The sequence below is a fragment of the Anomaloglossus baeobatrachus genome, chromosome 11 (assembly GCF_048569485.1).
Source record: "Anomaloglossus baeobatrachus isolate aAnoBae1 chromosome 11, aAnoBae1.hap1, whole genome shotgun sequence".
NCBI lineage: Eukaryota > Metazoa > Chordata > Amphibia > Anura > Aromobatidae > Anomaloglossus > Anomaloglossus baeobatrachus.
The window spans coordinates 34,212,900-34,227,899 of NC_134363.1; the positions used below are offsets into that span (position 1 = coordinate 34,212,900).

General features: G+C 46.4%; 1 protein-coding gene across 8 annotated transcripts in view; it reads right to left on the reverse strand.

Annotated features, from left to right (window-relative positions):
* CIC (capicua transcriptional repressor) overlaps positions 1-15,000 on the reverse strand; it is a 94,197-nt gene that overhangs the window by 945 nt on the left and 78,252 nt on the right. For 6 of the 8 annotated variants that reach the window (XM_075327398.1, XM_075327399.1, XM_075327395.1 and 3 more), the window contains exons 14-22: positions 14,949-15,000; positions 14,348-14,647; positions 3,823-4,012; positions 3,382-3,661; positions 2,775-3,010; positions 2,510-2,664; positions 2,283-2,414; positions 2,066-2,197; positions 1-20 (exon numbers count right to left, since the gene is read on the reverse strand). The exon at positions 1-20 is cut by the window's left edge and continues 945 nt beyond it; the exon at positions 14,949-15,000 is cut by the window's right edge and continues 133 nt beyond it. In XM_075327398.1, coding sequence (XP_075183513.1) covers positions 1-20; positions 2,066-2,197; positions 2,283-2,414; positions 2,510-2,664; positions 2,775-3,010; positions 3,382-3,661; positions 3,823-4,012; positions 14,348-14,647; positions 14,949-15,000 — 1,497 coding nt within the window. The remainder of the gene's footprint in view (positions 21-2,065; positions 2,198-2,282; positions 2,415-2,509; positions 2,665-2,774; positions 3,011-3,381; positions 3,662-3,822; positions 4,013-14,347; positions 14,648-14,948) is intronic. The other 2 variants (XM_075327394.1, XM_075327396.1) reach the window with 2 other exon arrangements.

Below are 15,000 nucleotides of genomic sequence, written 5' to 3' on the forward strand. Positions count from 1 at the left end.
GAAGGCAGCGGTGGACTGAGCTGGAGAGAGAAGACAGGACACAGTGAATGGATGTAATCTGAGAGCAGCACAATGTAGGGGTTCACACCCCGATTCCATCCATGTATCACCTCCACAGCTAATTTAACTATGTAATCTGAGAGCAGCACAATGTAGGGGCTCACACCCCGATTCCATCCATGTATCACCTCCACAGCTAATTTAACTATGTAATCTGAGAGCAGCACGATGTAGGGACTAAGACCCCGATTCCATCAATGTAACTATGTAATTTAAGAGCAGCACAATGTAGGGGCTGAGAGCCCGATTCCAGTGATGCATCATCTCCACAGCAGGTTTTACCATGTAATCTGAGAGCAGCACATTGTACTGGCTGAGACCCCAATTCTAGTGATGTATCATTTCCACAGCAGGTTTTACTATGTAATTTGAAAGCAGCACGATGTAGGGACTGAGACCCCCGATTCCAATGATGTATCATCTCCATAAGTTTTACTATAATCTAAGAGCAGCACAATGTAGGGGCTGAGACCTCGATTCCAGTGATGCATCATCTCCACAGCAGGTTTTACTATGTAATCTGAGAGCAGCACACTGTAGGGGCTGAGACCCCAATTCCATCCATGTATCATCTCCACAGCTAATTTAACTATGTAATTTGAGAGCAGCACGATGTAGGGGCTGAGACCCCAATTCCAGTGATGCATCATCTTCCACAGCAGATCTTACTATGTAATCTGAGAGCAGCACGACGTAGGGACTGAGACCCCAAATCCATCAATGTAACTATGTAATTTAAGAGCAGCATGATGTAGGGGTTGAGACCCCAATTCCATCAATATATCATCTCCACAGCAGCTTTTACCATGTAATCTGAGAGCAGCACAATGTAGGGGCTGAGACCCCAATTCCAGCGGTGTGTTACTTACTGAGCTGTTTCATTAAAATCTGTTTTATCACGGCAGGACTAGGTGTCAGGTGAGTCCTAGTCCAACCCCGCCTCCAGCACTGATCACCAGCTTTCTGCCTATGCGCAGTGTACACAGAAAACTGCCAATCAGTGGTGTGAGTCGGGTTATACAGGTCTCAACGTTCTGAGCTTTGGAACAGAAAAAAAATTGTTATCAACATGTGACATCGCTGGAATCGTGGTCTCTGCCTGTACATCATGCTGCGCTCTGATTGCATAGCAAAAACCTGCTGACAGATTCCCTTTAAAAGGGAACCTGTCACCAGATTTTTCCATATATAAATCAAAACTACTACCACCGCCGGCATCGCCTGTGCTGCATTCCATAAAGCTTCATATTCGCCCCTGACTCCCCCCCCCCCCCCCCCCCCCGTATCCCCCCAAACACCTTTTGAAACTCTCCCACGGTGTATGTAAAGCCGTACAGTCCTTTTGGCATTCTTGCTGCGGCGTCCGTCCCTCCTCTCCGCGCTGATAGCCGTCCCATAGCCGGGTGAAATCTCGCAGCGTCATCGCCGGTTCGCACAGGCGCACACTTTGCTCTGTCCTACCGCGGGTAGAGCGTGCGCATGCGTGAAACGACGAGGACTCTACACATTTGCTATATACATGGATGACGTCTTCTGCGTTATCCACATACCTGGGCAGGATCTCGCACCTGCGCAGAGACATTGCCATTTCGCGCATGCGCAGTTATGTATTGGGCGTCTGCGCGATCCAGCGATGACTCTGCTGCAGCCGTGAGATTTCAGCCGGCTATGTCGATGACGCAGGAAGAGGAGAAGGGACAGACTCCGAATCGGACCGTCCGGATTTACATACACCGGCGCAGGAGGGGTTCAAAAGGTATTTGGGGGAACGTAGCACAGGCGCTGCTGAAGGGGGTAGTTTTGGATTAGACATGGAAAAATCTGGTGATGGGTTCCCTTTAAGGGATTGCCCAGGATAAGAAAGTAGAACCCCACGGAATGTTGGGACAGAATTCTAGAACAGAGCAGCCAAGATTTTGGAATTCTGGACAACCCCTTTAAATTAGTTTGCACTAGTTGATCCCAGCATTGTATTTAGGCAATTTCTGCCCCCGGAAATACTCACAAGAAGGAAAGAATCCGTGCTCCTGGAAGAGCTGCATGACCAGGGCTCGCCGCTGATCGAGGGTCCGGCGCAGAGACGAGTAGGGGACCTTGTCATACTCCAGCTCAGCCAACATGTCGTCCGCCTCCGTCCCTTTAATGAGATGATCCGGCAGATCAGACGTAGGGGAGACTATATTAAACGGGACCCGATACGTCCCCTCGGATGGGCACCTTACCGGTCCTGTCAAACGTAAAGATGTCGCCCTCGCATTTGGCACTTTTGGGGGTGTTGGGTTCGGAGCTGCAGCTGGAACGTCTGCGCATCTTCCTCTTGGGAGAGGTGGGATCCTCGGTGGAGGAGTCTAGATCTACAAAAGAAAAAAATAGACAAGGTTGCCTGGTGTAATCACCGATGGGCGAGGAGGTCCGGTCGTCGTACTCCTCCTGTACGGGGGGCACATACCAGTAGAATTCTTACGTTTCTTGCGATAGGAGCCCAGGATGGCTCGTGGGGAGGTGGCCAGAGACTGAAGGGTGGGCGAGGGCAGCACCTCCTCCGGCTTGAATTCGGGAAGCTCGGCGAAACGTTCCTCAAAGTCCACCTCCGACAGGACCCTGCTGGTGTAAGGAGCCGGAGACATGAGCGACTTAGGACAAGGAGTCCGCTCACCCCAAAGAAAAGCAGATGCTAAGAAGTAACGAGAGCGCAGGCAACCGCAAAGACTCACTTGTCCACAGAGTCAAACGTCTTCTTCAAGGGTGGAGGACGCAACTTGGGCTTCTTCACTGGTCCATCTTTGCGGTCAGGAACCTCGGACGGGGGTCCTGTGGACCTGCCAGCCTCTCCGGGAGACCCACTAACACTTGCTGAGGAAGCGGACGCCACCGGGGAAGAAGGTGGGGGAGGGGCAGGCGCGGCGTCAGGGCGGCTCTCTGGTACGGTGGCTTTCCATTCTGTAGGATACTGTAAAACAAAATTTACATGATCCCTTTTAGCTTCTGGCCACCAGAGGGCACCGGCAGCCCCCCCCCCCCCGGCCACCAGAGGGCGCCTGCAGCCCCCCCCCCCCGGCCACCAGAGGGCGCCTGCAGCCCCCCCCCCCCGGCCACCAGAGGGCGCCTGCAGCCCCCCCCCCGGCCACCAGAGGGCGCCTGCAGCCCCCCCCCCGGCCACCAGAGGGCGCCTGCAGCTCCCCCCGGCCACCAGAGGGCGCCTGCAGCTCCCCCCGGCCACCAGAGGACGCCTGCAGCTCCCCCCGGCCACCAGAGGGCGCCTGCAGCTCCCCCCGGCCACCAGAGGGTGCCATAACTACTACCAGGCATCAGACTACTGACCGCTGACTCCTTTTTGACAGTAGGTGACGGTGGAGGTTCCCTCTTCACGTCAGACATCCCAAAGCCTCCGCCGCTCGGTAGAGGGGACCCGACAGACTTCTCCTCCGTCACACTCTTTGCCCACATCTCTCGCGACGGTCGCTCCTCAGGAACGGGCAGCCTGGGCTTTCCTGGCACCAGCTCTCGAGGTGGAGCGGCAGGAAAGGGGCTCGATGAGGAAGACGACTGCTCCGCTGTAGCTTCTCGGACAAGGGATGTCCCTCGAGACTCTGATGTGTACCTGATAGACACAAGGTAAGGAATAACCATCGCTGTAGATGGAGGGGCCTGAGCTGAGGACCCTCCTTATTACATCCGTGTGCATTTCATGGATGTGGAGTGATCATTTTCTCCAGCGGGCAGTAGAGAACTTTGGTGGAGAACATCTTAAAAGTCTCTTACTTTGGTTCTGGTGGCTCTTCTCGCAGCAGCAAAGGTGCGGGCCGGGAAATGGTGCGTCCACAGGGGGAAGGAGAGGTGGCCTCATACGATCCTACCGGGATACTGGCCAGGGTGGCCTTCACCTTCTGAGGAGGCTTTGGGAGGTTTCGCTGCGGCTTTGGTGTCACTAAACTGAATGTAACCGAAGAGGCTGCAAAAGGGACAGAAGTGGAGGATAGCAATTATTACACTTCACACCGTGGAACTATATACTGTATGTACACAGTGACTGCACCAGCAGAATAGTGAGTGCAGCTCTGGAGTATAATACAGGAGGTAACTCAGGATCAGTAATGTAATGTATGTACACAGTGACTGCACCAGCAGAATAGTGAGTGCAGCTCTGGAGTATAATACAGGAGGTAACTCAGGATCAGTAATGTAATATATGTACACAGTGACTGCACCAGCAGAATAGTGAGTGCAGCTCTGGAGTATAATACAGGAGGTAACTCAGGATAAGTAATGTAATGTATGAACACAGTGACTGCACCAGCAGAATAGTGAGTGCAGCTCTGGAGTATAATACAGGAGGTAACTCAGGATCAGAAATGTAATGTATATACACAGTGACTGCACCAGCAGAATAGTGAGTGCAGCTCTGGAGTATAATACAGGAGGTAACTCAGGATCAGTAATGTAATGTATGTACACAGTGACTGCACCAGCAGAATAGTGAGTGCAGCTCTGGAGTATAATACAGGAGGTAACTCAGGATAAGTAATGTAATGTATATATACAGTGACTGCACCAGCAGAATAGTGAGTGCAGCTCTGGAGTATAATACAGGAGGTAACTCAGGATCAGAAATGTAATGTATATACACAGTGACTGCACCAGCAGAATAGTGAGTGCAGCTCTGGAGTATAATACAGGAGGTAACTCAGGATCAGTAATGTAATGTATGTACACAGTGACTGCACCAGCAGAATAGTGAGTGCAGCTCTGGAGTAAAATACAGGAGGTAACTCAGGATCAGTAATGTAATGTATGTACACAGTGACTGCACCAGCAGAATAGTGAGTGCAGCTCTGGAGTATAATACAGGAGGTAACTCAGGATCAGTAATGTAATGTATGTACACAGTGACTGCACCAGCAGAATAGTGAGTGCAGCTCTGGAGTATAATACAGGAGGTGACTCAGGATCAGTAATGTAATGTATGTACACAGTGACTGCACCAGCAGAATAGTGAGTGCAGCTCTGGAGTATAATACAGGAGGTAACTCAGGATCAGTAATGTAATGTATGTACACAGTGACTGCACCAGCAGAATAGTGAGTGCAGCTCTAGAGTATAATACAGGAGGTAACGCAGGATCAGTAATGTATGTACACAGTGACTGCACCAGCAGAATAGTGAGTGCAGCTCTGGAGTATAATACAGGAGGTAACTCAGGATCAGTAATGTAATGTATGTACACAGTGACTGCACCAGCAGAATAGTGAGTGTAGCTCTGGAATATAATACAGGAGGTAACTCAGGATCAGTAATGTAATGTATGTACACAGTGACTGCACCAGCAGAATAGTGAGTGCAGCTCTGGAGTATAATACAGGAGGTAACTCAGGATCAGTAATGTAATGTATGTACACAGGGACTGCACCAGCAGAATAATGAGTGCAGCTCTGGAGTATAATACAGGATGTAGCTCAGGATCAGTAATGTAATGTATGTACACAGTGACTGCACCAGCAGAATAGTGAGTGCAGCTCTGGAGTATAATACAGGAGGTAACTCAGGATCAGTAATGTAATGTATGTACACAGTGACTGCACCAGCAGAATAGTGAGTACAGCTCTGGAGTATAATACAGGAGGTAACTCAGGATCAGTAATGTAATGTACGTACACAGTGACTGCACCAGCAGAATAGTGAGTGCAGCTCTGGGGTATAATACAGGAGGTAACTCAGGATCAGTAATGTAATGTATGTACACAGTGACTGCACCAGCAGAATAGTGAGTGCAGCTCTGGAGTATAATACAGGAGGTAACTCAGGATCAGTAATGTAATGTATGTACACAGTGACTGCACCAGCAGAATAGTGAGTGCAGCTCTGGAGTATAATACAGGAGGTAACTCAGGATCAGTAATGTAATGTATGTACACAGTGACTGCACCAGCAGAATAGTGAGTGCAGCTCTGGGGTATAATACAGGAGGTAACTCAGGATCACTAATGTAATGTATGTACACAGTGACCTCCACCAGCAGAATAGTGAGTGCAGCTCTGGGGTATAATACAGGAGGTAACTCAGGATCAGTAATGTAATGTATGTACACAGGGACTGCACCAGCAGAATAATGAGTGCAGCTCTGGAGTATAATACAGGATGTAGCTCAGGATCAAGAATGTAATGTATGTACACAGTGACTGCACCAGCAGAATAATGAGTGCAGCTCTGGAGTATAATACAGGAGGTAACTCAGGATCAGTAATGTAATGTATGTACACAGTGACTGCACCAGCAGAATAGTGGGTGCAGCTCTGGGGTATAATACAGGAGGTAACTCAGGATCAGTAATGTAATGTATGTACACAGTGACTGCACCAGCAGAATAGTGAGTGCAGCTCTGGAGTATAATACAGGAGGTAACTCAGGATCAGTAATGTAATGTATGTACACAGTGACTGCACCAGCAGAATAGTGAGTGCAGCTCTGGAGTATAATACAGGAGGTAACTCAGGATCAGTAATGTAATGTATGTACACAGTGACTGCACCAGCAGAATAGTGAGTGCAGCTCTGGAGTATAATACAGGAGGTAACTCAGGATCAGTAATGTATGTACACAGTGACTGCACCAGCAGAACAGTGAGTGCAGCTCTGGGGTATAATACAGGAGGTAAATCAGGATCAGTAATGTATGTACACAGTGACTGCACCAGCAGAATAGTGAGTGCAGCTCTGGTGTATAATACAGGATGTAACTCAGGATCAGTAATGTATGTACACAGTGACTGCACCAGCAGAATAGTGAGTGCAGCTCTGGAGTATAATACAGGAGGTAACTCAGGATCAGTAATGTAATGTATGTACACAGTGACTGCACCAGCAGAATAGTGAGGGCAGCTCTGGAGTATAATACAGGAGGTAACTCAGGATCAGTAATGTAATGTATGTACACAGTGACTGCACCAGCAGAATAGTGAGTGCAGCTCTGGAGTATAATACAGGAGGTAACTCAGGATCACTAATGTAATGTATGTACACAGTGACCTCCACCAGCAGAATAGTGAGTGCAGCTCTGGGGTATAATACAGGAGGTAAATCAGGATCAGTAATGTATGTACACAGTGACTGCACCAGCAGAACAGTGAGTGCAGCTCTGGGGTATAATACAGGATGTAACTCAGGATCAGTAATGTATGTACACAGTGACTGCACCAGCAGAATAGTGAGTGCAGCTCTGGAGTATAATACAGGAGGTAACTCAGGACCAGTAATGTAATGTATGTACACAGTGACTGCACCAGCAGAATAGTGAGTGCAGCTCTGGAGTATAATACAGGAGGTAACTCAGGACCAGTAATGTAATGTATATACACAGTGACTGCACCAGCAGAATAGTGAGTGCAGCTCTGGAGTATAATACAGGAGGTAACTCAGGATCAGTAATGTAATGTATGTACACAGTGACTGCACCAGCAGAATAGTGAGTGCAGCTCTGGAGTATAATACAGGAGGTAACTCCGGATCAGTAATGTAATGTATGTACACAGTGACTGCACCAGCAGAATAGTGAGTGCAGCTCTGGAGTATAATACAGGAGGTAACTCAGGATCACTAATGTATGTACACAGTGACTGCACCAGCAGAATAGTGAGTGCAGCTCTGGCGTATAATACAGGAGGTAAATCAGGATCAGTAATGTAATGTATGTACACAGCGACTGCACCAGCAGAAGAGTGAGTGCAGCTCTGGAGTATAATACAGGAGGTAACTCTGGATCAGTAATGTATGTACACAGTGACTGCACCAGCAGAATAGTGAGTGCAGCTCTGGAGTATAATACAGGAGGTAACTCAGGATCAGTAATGTAATGTATGTACACAGTGACTGCACCAGCAGAATAGTGAGTGCAGCTCTGGAGTATAATACAGGAGGTAACTCAGGATCAGTAATGTAATGTATGTACACAGTGACTGCACCAGCAGAATAGTGAGTGCAGCTCTGGCGTATAATACAGGAGGTAAATCAGGATCAGTAATGTAATGTATGTACACAGCGACTGCACCAGCAGAATAGTGAGTGCAGCTCTGGAGTATAATACAGGAGGTAACTCAGGATCAGTAATGTATGTACACAGTGACTGCACCAGCAGAAAAGTGAGTGCAGCTCTGGAGTATAATACAGGAGGTAACTCAGGATCAGTAATGTAATGTATGTACACAGTGACTGCACCAGCAGAATAGTGAGTGCAGCTCTGGAGTAGTATACAGGATGTAGCTCAGGATAAGTAATGTAATGTATGTACACAGTGACTGCACCAGAATAGTGAGTGCAGCTCTGGAGTATAATACAGGAGGTAACTCAGGATCAGTAATGTAATGTATATACACAGTGACGGCACCAGCAGAATAGTGGGTGCAGCTCTGGAGTAGTATACAGGATGTAGCTCAGGATAAGTAATGTAATGTATGTACACAGTGACTGCACCAGAATAGTGAGTGCAGCTCTGGAGTATAATACAGGAGGTAACTCAGGATCAGTAATGTAATGTATATACACAGTGACGGCACCAGCAGAATAGTGGGTGCAGCTCTGGGGTATAATACAGGAGGTAACTCCGGATCAGTAATGTAATGTATGTACACAGTGACTGCACCAGCAGAATAGTGAGTGCAGCTCTGGAGTATAATACAGGGATAACTCAGGATCAGTAATGTAATGTATGTATACAGTGACTGCACCAGCAGAATAGTGAGTGCAGCTCTGGAATATAATACAGGAGGTAACTCAGGATCAGTAATGTAATGTATGTACACAGTGACTGCACCAGCAGAATAGTGAGTGCAGCTCTGGAGTAGTATACAGGATGTAGCTCAGGATAAGTAATGTAATGTATGTACACAGTGACTGCACCAGAATAGTGAGTGCAGCTCTGGAGTATAATACAGGAGGTAACTCAGGATCAGTAATGTAATGTATATACACAGTGACGGCACCAGCAGAATAGTGGGTGCAGCTCTGGGGTATAATACAGGAGGTAACTCCGGATCAGTAATGTAATGTATGTACACAGTGACTGCACCAGCAGAATAGTGAGTGCAGCTCTGGAGTATAATACAGGGATAACTCAGGATCAGTAATGTAATGTATGTATACAGTGACTGCACCAGCAGAATAGTGAGTGCAGCTCTGGAATATAATACAGGAGGTAACTCAGGATCAGTAATGTAATGTATGTACACAGTGACTGCACCAGCAGAATAGTGAGTGCAGCTCTGGAGTATAATACAGGAGGTAACTCAGGATCACTAATGTAATGTATGTACACAGTGACCTCCACCAGCAGAATAGTGAGTGCAGCTCTGGGGTATAATACAGGAGGTAAATCAGGATCAGTAATGTAATGTATGTACACAGTGACTGCACCAGCAGAATAGTGAGTGCAGCTCTGGGGTATAATACAGGAGGTAACTCAGGATCAGTAATGTAATGTATGTACACAGGGACTGCACCAGCAGAATAGTGAGTGCAGCTCTGGAGTATAATACAGGAGGTAACTCAGGATCAGTAATGTAATGTATGTACACAGGGACTGCACCAGCAGAATAATGAGTGCAGCTCTGGAGTATAATACAGGATGTAGCTCAGGATCAGTAATGTAATGTATGTACACAGGGACTGCACCAGCAGAATAGTGAGTGCAGCTCTGGAGTATAATACAGGAGGTAACTCAGGATCAGTAATGTAATGTATGTACACAGTGACTGCACCAGCAGAATAGTGAGTGCAGCTCTGGAGTATAATACAGGAGGTAACTCAGGATCACTAATGTAATGTATGTACACAGTGACCTCCACCAGAAGAATAGTGAGTGCAGCTCTGGGGTATAATACAGGAGGTAAATCAGGATCAGTAATGTATGTACACAGTGACTGCACCAGCAGAACAGTGAGTGCAGCTCTGGGGTATAATACAGGAGGTAAATCAGGATCAGTAATGTATGTACACAGTGACTGCACCAGCAGAATAGTGAGTGCAGCTCTGGTGTATAATACAGGATGTAACTCAGGATCAGTAATGTATGTACACAGTGACTGCACCAGCAGAATAGTGAGTGCAGCTCTGGAGTATAATACAGGAGGTAACTCAGGATCAGTAATGTAATGTATGTACACAGTGACTGCACCAGCAGAATAGTGAGTGCAGCTCTGGAGTATAATACAGGAGGTAACTCAGGATCAGTAATGTAATGTATGTACACAGTGACTGCACCAGCAGAATAGTGAGTGCAGCTCTGGGGTATAATACAGGAGGTAACTCAGGATCACTAATGTATGTACACAGTGACTGCACCAGCAGAATAGTGAGTGCAGCTCTGGAGTATAATACAGGAGGTAACTCAGGACCAGTAATGTAATGTATGTACACAGTGACTGCACCAGCAGAATAGTGAGTGCAGCTCTGGAGTATAATACAGGAGGTAACTCAGGATCAGTAATGTAATGTATGTACACAGTGACTGCACCAGCAGAATAGTGAGTGCAGCTCTGGAGTATAATACAGGAGGTAACTCAGGATCAGTAATGTAATGTATGTACACAGTGACTGCACCAGCAGAATAGTGAGTGCAGCTCTGGAGTATAATACAGGAGGTAACTCAGGATCAGTAATGTAATGTATGTACACAGTGACTGCACCAGCAGAATAGTGAGTGCAGCTCTGGAGTATAATACAGGCGGTAACTCAGGATCAGTAATGTAACGTATGTACACAGTGACTGCACCAGCAGAATAGTGAGTGCAGCTCTGGAGTATAATACAGGAGGTAAATCAGGATCAGTAATGTAATGTATGTACACAGTAACTGCACTAGCAGAAGAGTGAGTGCAGCTCTGGAGTATAATACAGGAGGTAAATCAGGATCAGTAATGTAATGTATGTACACAGTGACTGCACCAGCAGAATAGTGAGTGCAGCTCTGGAGTATAATACAGGAGGTAACTCCGGATCAGTAATGTAATGTATGTACACAGTGACTGCACCAGCAGAATAGTGAGTGCAGCTCTGGAGTATAATACAGGAGGTAACTCAGGATCAGTAATGTAATGTATGTACACAGTGACTGCACCAGCAGAATAGTGAGTGCAGCTCTGGCGTATAATACAGGAGGTAAATCAGGATCAGTAATGTAATGTATGTACACAGCGACTGCACCAGCAGAAGAGTGAGTGCAGCTCTGGAGTATAATACAGGAGGTAACTCAGGATCAGTAATGTATGTACACAGTGACTGCACCAGCAGAATAGTGAGTGCAGCTCTGGAGTATAATACAGGAGGTAACTCAGGATCAGTAATGTAATGTATGTACACAGTGACTGCACCAGCAGAATAGTGAGTGCAGCTCTGGAGTATAATACAGGAGGTAACTCAGGATCACTAATGTATGTACACAGTGACTGCACCAGCAGAATAGTGAGTGCAGCTCTGGAGTATAATACAGGAGGTAATTCAGGATCAGTAATGTAATGTATGTACACAGTGACTGCACCAGAATAGTGAGTGCAGCTCTGGAGTATAATACAGGAGGTAACTCAGGATCAGTAATGTAATGTATATACACAGTGACTGCACCAGCAGAATAGTGAGTGCAGCTCTGGAGTATAATACAGGAGGTAACTCAGGATCAGTAATGTAATGTATGTACACAGTGACTGCACCAGCAGAATAGTGAGTGCAGCTCTGGAGTATAATACAGGAGGTAACTCAGGATCACTAATGTAATGTATGTACACAGTGACCTCCACCAGCAGAATAGTGAGTGCAGCTCTGGGGTATAATACAGGAGGTAAATCAGGATCAGTAATGTAATGTATGTACACAGTGACTGCACCAGCAGAATAGTGAGTGCAGCTCTGGGGTATAATACAGGAGGTAACTCAGGATCACTAATGTATGTACACAGTGACTGCACCAGCAGAATAGTGAGTGCAGCTCTGGAGTATAATACAGGAGGTAACTCAGGACCAGTAATGTATGTACACAGTGACTGCACCAGCAGAATAGTGAGTGCAGCTCTGGAGTATAATACAGGAGGTAACTCAGGATCAGTAATGTAATGTATGTACACAGTGACTGCACCAGCAGAATAGTGAGTGCAGCTCTGGAGTATAATACAGGAGGTAACTCAGGATCAGTAATGTAATGTATGTACACAGGGACTGCACCAGCAGAATAGTGAGTGCAGCTCTGGAGTATAATACAGGATGTAACTCAGGATCAGTAATGTATGTACACAGTGACTGCACCAGCAGAATAGTGAGTGCAGCTCTGGAGTATAATACAGGAGGTAACTCAGGATCAGTAATGTAATGTATGTACACAGTGACTGCACCAGCAGAATAGTGAGTGCAGCTCTGGAGTATAATACAGGAGGTAACTCAGGATCAGTAATGTAATGTATGTACACAGTGACTGCACCAGCAGAATAGTGAGTGCAGCTCTGGAGTATAATACAGGAGGTAACTCAGGATCAGTAATGTATGTACACAGTGACTGCACCAGCAGAATAGTGAGTGCAGCTCTGGAGTATAATACAGGAGGTAACTCAGGATCAGTAATGTAATGTATGTACACAGTGACTGCACCAGCAGAATAGTGAGTGCAGCTCTGGAGTATAATACAGGAGGTAACTCAGGATCACTAATGTATGTACACAGTGACTGCACCAGCAGAATAGTGAGTGCAGCTCTGGAGTATAATACAGGAGGTAACTCAGGATCAGTAATGTAATGTATGTACACAGTGACTGCACCAGCAGAATAGTGAGTGCAGCTCTGGAGTATAATACAGGAGGTAACTCAGGATCAGTAATGTAATGTATGTACACAGTGACTGCACCAGCAGAATAGTGAGTGCAGCTCTGGAGTATAATACAGGAGGTAACTCAGGATCAGTAATGTATGTACACAGTGACTGCACCAGCAGAATAGTGAGTGCAGCTCTGGAGTATAATACAGGAGGTAACTCAGGATCAGTAATGTAATGTATGTACACAGTGACTGCACCAGCAGAATAGTGAGTGCAGCTCTGGAGTATAATACAGGAGGTAAATCAGGATCAGTAATGTAATGCATGTACACAGTGACTGCACCAGCAGAATAGTGAGTGCAGCTCTGGAGTATAATACAGAAGGTAACTCAGGATCAGTAATGTAATTTCCAAAGTCTCTGAGATTTTTATGTATTGTGCCAGTCAAAATTTTGGACACTCCTGTTCTTGTGCACTCCTGTGCAGTGTTTTTCCTTGTTCTTATTGGGATGTGCACATTGTAGATTCAGACTGAAGGCAGCAAAATACTGAAGGCACACATATGGAAACGAGTAAATAAAAACGTGTGAAATAAAGAATAGTATGTGTTGACACCTACATTAGTTTCCTAGTTCCCTCCATTTACTCTGATGACCGCTGGACGCCCCTTGTCTCTCAGTAGCTTTTTCAGGTTTACACCTAGAATGGCTTCCAACAGTCGTGAAGGAGTTCCCCGCGGTGCTGAACATTTATCGGCTGCGTCGCTTTCACTCTGCGTCCAACTCATCCCAAGCCATCTCTGCTGAACCGAGAGACTGTGAAGGCCACGACACCTGACACAGCCTCCATCCTTCTCCTTGGCCCCCTACACCATCACACCTCCCCCAAACATATAGAAACCGCTCACCAAATACATGTTGGTTGAGTCAAAATTTGAGATTTCTGATACCAGATTTCCATTGATCAAATGTCCAGTCTTTGTGTTGCCTGAACAAGTCTTTTCTTGTTTGTGGTCCTCAGTATTGGCCTCCTTACAGCAATTCGACCATAAAGGCCGCTTCTCGCAGTCTCCTCTTAACAGCTGAGGTAGAGATGTCTGCTACTTGATGTCTGTGCATCAGTTATTAGAGCTGTTATCTGAGCTGCTGTCAATTTGCAGCTGGCTGGTAACTCTGATGAACTTATCCTCTGCAGCAGAGGTCATTTTTAAGCTTCTGTTCCTGGGGTGTTGTTCACAAGAGCCAGTTTCACCATATTGATTAACACTTTTCATGACAGTGATGATTTGTTTCTTTTGTCTGTGTGATTTCAAAGTTTGCTGCCTTCAGTCTGAATCTACAATGTGCACTCTCCATTAGGAACAAAGAAACCATTGCATGAACAAGGGTGCCCAAACTTTTGACCCTTACTGTACCATAATAGGTAAACCGAATAAGAGCAAAAGAAGCAGCAAATCTTAGATCAGAAGTAAACCCCCCTGTGTAGTCTTAGTCACACCCCACCTACCGGTGACCGCTGTGACGTGCGCGGCGCTCCCCCCTGTGGATGGTGCTGGTGGTGCGCTGATTGTCGGTGGAGAGGTGACGGCTTTAGGCAGTATGGTGGTAGGTGCGGCGGGCACGACGCCTGTGCTGGCCACAGTGTACACCAGGTTTTGTGCAGAAGCAGCGGCCGGCACAGCCAGTGTGCTGGCGCCAACTGAGGGGTATATCGCTGCTAAGACCTGGCCACTGCTGCTCGGGGGTATGGGAGGCGTGGAGGCAGGAGACACCCCCACCTGGCCGGAGGCAAGAATTTGGCTTTGTCCTTGGATATAAAAAAAATAAAAATAAAATTAAAAATATTTTTTTTTTATTTTATTTACTTTTAATTAATTTTAATGAAAATGAAAAATAAAATTAAAATAAAATTAAAATTAAAAATAAAATGAAATGAGAAATAAAATGAAAAATAAAAAGAAAATAACAAATAAATATATGTATATAAAATCTCATTAAAAATCAGACATAAAGACATTATTTTCAGGAAACGGCACTGTCCTTCTCCACGACCAGCCCCATACATGCAAATTAGGATCATCCGGGACATCAGAGATCCTTCGTCTCACCTGCCAGCAGCGGCTGCACGATGGTCTGACCACCGGGACTGATGGTGGTGAA